The sequence below is a fragment of the Falco cherrug genome, chromosome Z, assembly GCF_023634085.1.
Source record: "Falco cherrug isolate bFalChe1 chromosome Z, bFalChe1.pri, whole genome shotgun sequence".
In the NCBI taxonomy this organism is placed as follows: Eukaryota; Metazoa; Chordata; class Aves; order Falconiformes; family Falconidae; genus Falco; species Falco cherrug.
The window spans coordinates 28,256,817-28,266,320 of NC_073720.1; the positions used below are offsets into that span (position 1 = coordinate 28,256,817).

Sequence of the window (9,504 nt, forward strand, 5' to 3'; positions counted from 1 at the left end):
CCTTCCAGTTTCCTGCTGTGAAGGGAGGATGAGTTCACCTCCGTTTAAATTCTGGAAGAGGAGCAAGAGATTTCCATAAGAGAAAGCTGCATTTATTTTTAGACCTTCTGTTCTCGCACTGAATCCCGTAGAGATCACGCTGAACAAAAAGTGCTTGCCTTTCTCCAGCTACACCTCTACCTGCTAACATCAGGCCATTCCTGCTGAAAATCAGCATGCCACATATTTCTTTAGTGAGAAGAACCTGGCACACAGCTTGTAGTCACTGACCAGTAGCTGCTGCTGCAGTTGCTAACCCACCTCTGAGTCTGTTTAAATGCTGTGTCCCAAATACAACCTCTGTCAGTGTCATGTCCATCACTGTGGAGCACCATGGTTGTCTTGTGTCCCTCTGCAAATGCTTTCTTTCTTGGTGCCCTCTAAGTATATAAGACAAGGAGGCTGGTGTGCATCTGCAGCTCTGTGCAACTGAACAATGTTCTGAATGCATGTCTGCATCCAGAGCTATGTGTCCTGATTGCTAGTGAGGCTGCATGGACACTTGGTGACTTCCAGCTGCCAGGTATATCCTGTACCACCTGCCTGTGCTCGACACCAGGCTTCTCCAGCCCTCGGGAATGAGATCAATGAGATTGATGACAACTGGCAGGAGCTGAGACAGCTGTGTTGGCAAGTAAGAGAAAGTTCATGCATTCCGTAATGGACACCAGCTTTTAGCTCTGCTATTCCAGACCAGGACACTGACCCACAGGCACACCATCAGCACACTGCTTGGTTACTTTGGACAGTGACCATGGCCCTCTAGATCATTTTGCATGGTGCCTGCTCCAGCAGGTGTGGGCTGAGAACAGCTTCTACTTTGAGCCCTTCGAGGGAGATGATAGGCAAAACTGATGGGATCTTGCATGGGGAGGTATTGACTTCTTCAGCTGTGTCAGGGCATCAGGGTGTTTCTGGGCACACTCAAAAGCAGAACTTGAAGCATAGGTGCAAATACAAAACAAAAATGAAAAGATTCATGGCATTCTCATTGCTCTGGGGTTTATGCAGTACCTGAGTAAAGGTTTCTGGGACCTCCATCCTGGATTGCCAGATTTTGGAGCTTATGCACCTCATCCTTTGTTAGATATGGCTGTAAATACAGTTGTGGATACATCTGGAATCATGCTGATCTTGAAAGTTGAAACTGAACAAGAAAGTTCACTGCAACCCATAGTTGTCTGGATACTCTGGAGGAACCTAATGCCCAAGTTGTGTGCCTAGAACCCACATTCAACCAAGAAAGGGACCTCAGGAGGGGTTCCACCACAGGTCTCCCATAGAGTGAGGGTGCAGCAGGGAAAAGCTGTGATTTTCGAAGCCTTTAAAACTGGTAGGACCACATGCCTCTGTCGACATTCCAGAAAGGTTCCATTTTCTTCAGGGACATTAACCTAGTAGTTGTTAGGACTCCTGGTGGAAGACGGTGTTTTACATCCCATCAGGGGGGGAAGGGAACTGAATTTGATGCAAACAGGATCTCTCAGAGGTCTCCGTAAAACTGGGCAGTGGTCACTATTTGTATTTTCTCTGCTTTGGGATGCTCTGGTTCAAGCAGGGCACTCCAAAAATGCCCACAGGACCATGTGGTACAGGTGAACAAAGCAGAAGAAGTCTGATCTGTTGACTGGAGTTGCTAATAAATGTGCTAGTCTAAGGAATCAGAAAGAATTAAAATATCACAGGCATTTTCATGGATCAGACACTTGAGCACTTCTGAAGTTTTCCAAGCAATCAAGAGGGAAAATACATCAAGAATACATCAAGTGCTTTCTAATAATGCTGAATGTCCAGCAGCAATCACGACCTTCCACAAGCATCTTGTGCATTCACAGTTCACACTGGTTTCAGCAAGTCTGAAAATCGGGCTTCTTTTTTGGCAACTCTAATATGGGTTTAGAACCTTGAGTTTATAGCTTTGGTATTAATAGTTTTGGCATCAAATAATTAATAGCTCTGCTATTAAACTGCATAGCAAAAGGCTAATGAATTTTGAGGCAAAAAAATAAGGGATTGGTTAAATATCTTCAGTGATACTAAACTGTGTATCAGTAACAAGACCTTGCTCACATTCACTTATCACGCAAGTGTTTAAAGAAAAAGATTCTTGGGATTAAAAAGCTGGTGTCTCTTAAAATTGTCATCTGTTGTCTGTGGTTATTTTATGAAGACAGTGGGTATAGTTCCTCATAACGTGGAGGTGACAAGTCATCACAGGCATAGACTTCCAGCGGTTCTGGTTCATCAGAACTGTCATCTGACCTGAAAATAGGAAGGTGAGTGGGCACAAGAAGAATTTAGCAAACACAAAACATGCAAGTAACCTCAGTGCTGCATTCTGTCAGCCTTATCTGAGCAAAGCACTTCCCAACTTCTTCAGAAATGCTACAAGATGAAGTTTTACTGTGATTCAACCATTTGCTGTGTTCTTTTCATGAGGTATAAAAGTGTCAGGAGGTGACCTTTGTTTTCGTGCTGCCTATGCCTGTCACACATCTTGCTGAAGACAATGGGTCAGTCAGCAGTTTTTCAAACAGACTTTCATAAATGAACTAAAAGTGACATGTTCTAAGAAGGATATAACGCTAATTTCTATAATTAGAATATTTTTCCTTAGGGGAAAGAACTATAGAAAATTATTTTGATTAAAGCAGTTTCGTACTGCTCTGTAATAGCAGTGATCTTACTTATGCCCCAAAACCAGGAAAAGATTAAGGGCTGGAAGGTTGCTACAGTGCAAAAGCAGTGTGTTGTGACCAGGCATAATCAGGAGGTAAAGCATCTGGTACCAAACTGATTCTTGCATTGTTGTAAAAATGCTGTTTGTGCGCTGACTCGTGTGTTGTGATTGTGTTTGAGTGGAAGCCTGTGGCTGTACATATGATAACCTTCTGGTCAACAGCCTAAAGGTAGTAATATAAGCATACACCACCACCCCTCACCCCACCCAGGCAGGAGCATATATGCTAATATCTTAAAAAATAACATGAGATTTAGTAGATTGAATATTGAAAGGGATTCGTAAATTAATTTAATTTGGATAAAAATGCTTTCCAGAAAAATTATGACTCCATAGCCTTCACTCAAGAAATACTCCTAACAAAGACAAAAAATATGTCTGAAGAAGGGTAACACCCTGGACTAGCTTTTGTTTCCTTTGAAACCATACAAAGCACTTAAAATACTCAGAAGCCTCTGTCCAAACACACTAAGGCATTTCAGAAGATGTACCTCTGATACCTGGTATTCTCTGCAGGATAAGTAGTGTAGTTCTCATCTCCAGTAAAAGCTGGATTATCCAGGGGGTAGGCAGGGCAGAAGTGAGAGGAGCCCGGAGTGGGAATCGGTGAGGTGCTGGAGGAAGCAGCACCGCAGCAGCTGAGTACCGGGTGAAGGTAGCCAGGACTCACAGCAATGCCTTCCTGGGGTGGGTATGGCGGAGGGATGTACTGTACCACCGTGGCACCGTGAAAAGTTATAGGCTGGTTAATGCCGGTGAAGACAAAGGACTGTCCGCTGGTGGTCTGGTCAAGGTCTGATGTATTTTCCTCTCTTTCTTTACAGGGCTTGCATGTAAGCATGTTAAATTTACAAACAGCAATCAGAATAAAAGTTACTCCAACAGACAGCAGAATAGGCCCTAGTAACTGAGTCCACTCCAGGTGAGTAATGCCGTCGTATTTTATCCATCCCATCACAGTGAAAGTGATCCCCACCAGTCCCAAAAACACACCTGAAAAGAGCAAAGTGGCACCAGCTTTATCCCCATCTGACACCAGGGCATCGGATCTGTTTGGCTGATAAGGAGTGACAGAAAAGACATTCAAGGAGAAATCTTCTACATTGTTGTTGTTCTGCTCCATTACTGAGTGTAATGTATCTTCTGCCTCAAGAGAAAGGGAGCTTGTAAGGGACTTGGCAGAGCTTTGAAAGTCAAAGGTTCAAGTTAGTTATACAAGAACTGTGTGTGTGTATGGTTAACAGAGTCCATCATGTGAAAGAATAAACTTTGCTTAGAAGAATAAAGGTCTGAGAAGTGAAGCCTGAAGTGATCACTAAAGACTCCTTGAATTACCACCGTTGCTTCCAAAATGGCTTCATCCTTGCCTGGCTGCTTATCTCTTTGTTTGTCCTCTTCTTTAATTTGGCACCCACAGATACTTCCTCGCTGTGCCCATGCCAGATGGGAGAGAAAGGAAGCTGCAGCCACCGCAGCTTTTCCTAGGCCCCCTGCCAGCTGACGCATCCAACATATGGACAGCATACGTTTAGTCAACAGCAGTGTGGTGACTCTCGCTGTCCTTTGGCCACCACATCCAGCTCCATTTTCTGCAGGAAAATGTGTGGCCATTGCTGGGGGTGCTTTGCAGTGCTCTGAAGTGTGACATTTATAGCCATGCCTGGACCCCTGTTGCAGCTTGTTCTGCAGCCCAGAGCTTCCGTGGTTTAAAAAATATCAAAGTAGGTTTTCTGATACTTTGCCAAGGGGGAGCAGTAGGTGGGTGGGAGGGTAAGCGGCAACAGGGTGGTGAGTGCTGAACAGCTTGGGAGAGCTGCTGGTTGTGGGAGAAGTTATTTCAAGCCAGCCAAAGCTTTCCAGCTGTTTGAAGGTAGCGTAACTGCTCTGTAATTTCCCCTTAATTATGGACATTTTTTGTTGTGGGGTCTCCACCCCTTCCTTAAAGTTTACACTGAATGAAGCCCACATACACTGAATAGCACACTATTGCAGACATGAGAAAGCATCTTCCGTAATCTTAAACCTGGTGAAGTGAGGGACCTTACACTGTACTCAGAAGTACCTAGAATGTTTTTTTACATCACAATGAATCGGTCTGTTGAACATATGTCCCATATATTAAACAGACAGATTAATTGAATGTTGAGATCTTCTCTCTCCTAACAGTTTCAGACTAAAGTAACTGCTGCCAGAGGGTTCTGGTAGAATGCCTGTATAATTCCTTAAGGAGGAAAAATCTCCCAACTACTCGATCTGTTTTGACTAGCATAGCAGGGGAGTACACGCAGGACAGAGATTACTACTCGGGTGGTAGAACATATAGTGCTATTTCCTGCTACCAGCGGCTCTGGGGAAGCAAGCTTATCCTCAGATTTGTAAGATAAAAATAGCTCTAGAACTAGAAAATCCACCTTTCAGACTGCTTCTTCAAAATCAGTAAAGGTGCCTTTTTAGTCTACTGTGCGTTCGTTCATAGCACAATGTGTGACAACAGCTCACTTCTGAAAGGGGCTGCTCACCAAATTTGGCACCTTTAGCTGAAGCATCAACTGCTGCTGAATGCAATTGCAGATGTGTTTTTCTCATTTGTTAGCAGATAGACCTTGAGGGATTATTAGTGGTGGACTCCTTCAAAAAACATCTGGGAAGTTTCCGAAGTCAGTATTACGTGTTTTCTATCACCAAGGGTGCCAACAAATTCTCTAACCAGCCTTTCCCAGAGCACCAAGTCTAGTCAGGACAGTCCGCACCACTTGAGCAAAGTGTTAGGGCTTGCAATGCAGTGGGTTCCTATGATGACAACTACATCAGAAAGTGCTGAAATACTAGATAAGCTGTCCTTATATTAGTAATTATAGCTAAAATCTAAGTCACCTTTAGCCTTGCATTTGGTAAACTGAATGGAATGACTTGTGTTAACTGCTCCCCACAAGTCAGGTTTTTCCATACCATGAATCACTCTTGTCACTGAATGCTGAATCTTCCAGGCTTTCCAACATCCTTTTGAAAGCAGCACTGTATCACAATAGCTGGGTAACTAATGGTATGTACAGATGTAGTATCACCTTCCTCCCCTCATTCATTCAAGAACTCTGCAACTGCTATTTGCAACAAGCTTGTGCTGGAGTGCTTCCTTGGTCCTACACAATGGTCCTTAGATGCTGGCTGGAGTCAGAGTTTTCCAAATTGGGTGTTGCATCATCCCATGGCTGATGCTCTTTGCCTCTGGCCTAGGACATGACTTCATGGCTGTTAAGCAAGCCCGCAGCACAGCTGGAGAATACAGGTGGTTTCTTCCAAGGCTACTTGTCTCTTGAACTTTGAAAATGGGATGGAAAACACCTTCTGTTTGGTGCAGCAGGATCTAAATTGAAATTACACCTTTCCCTGTAAACTGCCCCTCTTTGTAAGATACAATTTATTCTAAGCCTCCCAAGATTTCTCCCATTATTTCCAGACACGGTGGCAATGCTGCATTCAGGCAATCTTAAGAGATCACTGGATCACATTGAGTTTTTAAGGCCAGTACTTTTCTTTGCCAAGTAAGCGTACGCTCTGGGAATTCACTTAAACATGCTGATTTACTAAATGCATCCCCTTTTACCTGAAATAACTCTTAAACAAAGGAAAATACATTTGTGAAACCTTAAGGAATTGGTCAGAGCAAGGTTTTCAGAATGGGTGCCATTTTGAGATCTCACTACAGTTTTGCTCCCATCTGTTTCAGTGACCTTACCCCTGAACACAAGTGCTTCTTTGCTTTCTGTTCCTCTACACAATTTTCTGTCACCAATGCAGTCTTCCCCTGCAGTACTTGCTGTCAGAAGCAGGTTTCCTGCAAGGCTCTGCACCTCCTCAGTTCTCTAACCTGTTTCAAGAGTCATCCTAGTAAACACTGACAGGCCTACACTTAATCCTTTTCTCCTGTCCTTCTGCTATTTATTTTTACATAGTTGTTCACATTATCAGCCTGTTGTAGTGAAGTTTTATTTTCTTACATGCCTATAATATAGTCAGGGACTCAGTCACAGAACATGCAAAAGATGTTGTATAAAAGAAAATTATACCATGCTATCACATACTGATTGGCTTTAAAAAGAGTAGGTACAAGGTATACTCCATATTGAAACATTCAGTTGAAGGAAGATTAAGGAGTCAATGATTTGACTAAGAGAGACTTTTTCCTAGAGAAAGGCAACTGTACATGGCAACTCCAGTGGAAAACATGCATTACGTGTGTAAGAGCAGAACCTAAATAACCATCACAAGTGGGCCTTGCACTCCTGCCCTGTACCAGCACAGTGCCAGCCTCAAAGCATAAATAAGCTGTGAGGAGCAGGTTCAGCCAGCTGCCCGCAACTGCATCTGCCTGCAAGGTAGTTTTGTATGCTCCCAGGAAATGTTGTCTTGTGAGCAGGCACACCAAATTGAAGGTATTCCCATACCTAATGATCCACATACACACGTGTGATAGAGGGAGGAGCACCATGCTAGATGAAGGTTGACATGTTCGCTGCAGAAATGTGGAGATATTGACAAAAATGTCTGCCTGGACACAGAAGTGCTCCACGAACCATGACTCTGAAGAGGCAGGATAGAAAAGGGATAGATGGATACAGCGCTACTAACCACAAGGGCCAAGGATGGGGTGGGTGCAATCCAGCAAGTGCTGCTGTCCTAAAACCAGCATCATTGCAGAGATCTGTGCAATCTCAAGTTTTTCAGATGAGTTAGCTTTCTATTTATTTTTAGCTGCTGGTGATGCAAGAAGAAAGACTTCTGCCAGAGAAGAGGTATCCATTTATATTTTAGTAAATCCTTCTCATATCCAAAGGATTGCAGTGTTGCAGTTAGAAGCAGAGCAATGTCAGTGCAGGCAGCAAGGAAGAGAGACTTTAACTTCACTTACAAATGCTAAGCAATCCTTACCTCCCACTTTGCCTGTTTAAGTAAGTGTGAATCAGTAACCAACTTGATTTGCACCCTAGCATTTGTATGTCAAGCACTTAAGCTAACCTTAGGGCAGAAAGGGGGTTATAGCACCATTAGTGTGACAGTAAAGTATCTCACTTCCTCAATAAAAATGCTATTCTGTATTATTTTAAGCTACTTTTATAGTTTTACAAGGTGTTGCTTCCTTTCTAATACAGACATTTCACCCCTACTCCCCACATCAAAAATTCCTCCCACTAATGCTGTTCGACCAGTGGTAGCCTTCAGTGGTGGAGGCAGATCTGCTAGCCTCTTATATTTTCTGACCTTGCTGAAACAGATTTTGACAGCACAGTAAGCAAATACTGTTGCCCTGGCTATGTTAGCTCTCTCTGTGCTGAGCAGGTTATGGAAATGCAACCAGCTCACCCACCAAGTTTTCAAGGAAAGATTCTCCAAGTCAGAAATGGGAGATACTAATACAGCCATAACTTGAACTATTTCTTAAGCATCTTATCAAGATGACACAGAGAGAACCAGTTTTCAATCCTCTTTTTCAGAGGTAAGTTAGCACCTACCCTTCCCAGGAAATTCAGGTACTGACTCCAAAGAGTCAGGTCAGCAGCTCTCTAGAGCATGCTTTCCATGAAGACTGCTTTTTCAGAAATAAGGTGATCTGCACTGGAGACTCTGCAGTAGAAGATCAAAACACAATAACCCTGAAGAAAAACAAGATCATGTTTCAGTTCCAGAGGACTCAGCTTAGAGTCAACATACTTGATTTGTCTGGTCTCCTGGGTACATCTTGGGAACAACTGATTGAGCAAAGTGCAGGCAGCACAAAAGGTTAATACCTTTACAGTTAGCAATCAGACATGACTGTAGGTTTTTTTTTGAAGACGGTACCATATTTCAAGATTTATTTGTTTAGAGTAAATGCTTTTTGATGTTTAACCTTTTCAGCAAATGAGTGTTCACTTGTAATTCAAATAACAGAACAAACCCAACATTGATCTTTGCACAGGTAAAATACCCCAGCTTCTGTACTTGCTATATAACAGCATGATAAATCCAGAGACAGAAAGAAGCTTCTTTGACATGTGCAAGGCCTTGTAAGCATGAACCATGCAGGGCAGTGGGCACCACTGCTTCAGGTTACAAACAAAAGCTTAAAAAAAAATAATGAAAGAGATTGTACACCATAGCTTGGATTACAGAAGGCATTCAAGGAATAGCATCCTTGAAAAACTCACTAGGTAAAAAACACTTGAGAAAAGAGGACAAAATACCTGCTGGCTTTTGTGGATCCCCTTTCTTCATACAGACATTTCCCATGGCTAAGCCATGCCAGTTTAATCAGCTCCCACACACTAAATCCCTCTCTATGCTGTGTTTGCTTATTACTCTGCACGCTTAAACCCCTGAGCTCTGTTGATGGCTAAGTATACCTCCCTTGACTGGCTGGTTTGTTTTTGTGTGCCTGCACAAAGAGCTGCCCTAGCATGACTCAGGGAACAACACAGAGGTAGAATTAAATGGCCAAATGCAGGACCTGAACATCTCTCCGAAGAACTCTGCAGGTGAAAGGCATGGTCATAGAAAGATGACACAAGGCAATCACCTTTCCCCAGGCACAGGAAGGAACTTCAGTGCTTAATTCAAAGCTTGGCATTCTGCTGCAGCCAGGTTCCCTGAAATTCAGCATGGCAGAAGACTAAGTCAAGCTGTAGCTGAGGTCCCAGAGCACACAGGTGTTCAGAGACTCAGATGATTAAGACATAGATCGCTCTTGC

The 9,504-nt window shown here is 43.2% G+C and overlaps 1 protein-coding gene across 1 annotated transcript; it reads right to left on the bottom strand.

Moving 5' to 3' along the window:
* Positions 1 to 1,876: 1,876 nt before the first annotated feature.
* On the bottom strand, positions 1,877 to 3,917 carry TMEM174 (transmembrane protein 174). The gene is made up of 2 exons (XM_005440784.4): positions 3,271 to 3,917; positions 1,877 to 2,301 (listed from the first exon to the last, which is right to left on the bottom strand). Exons 1-2 carry the CDS (start codon positions 3,900 to 3,902, stop codon positions 2,202 to 2,204), a joined length of 732 nt encoding a protein of 243 aa, XP_005440841.1. The 5' UTR covers positions 3,903 to 3,917; the 3' UTR covers positions 1,877 to 2,201.
* Between the last annotated feature and the right edge of the window lie 5,587 nt (positions 3,918 to 9,504).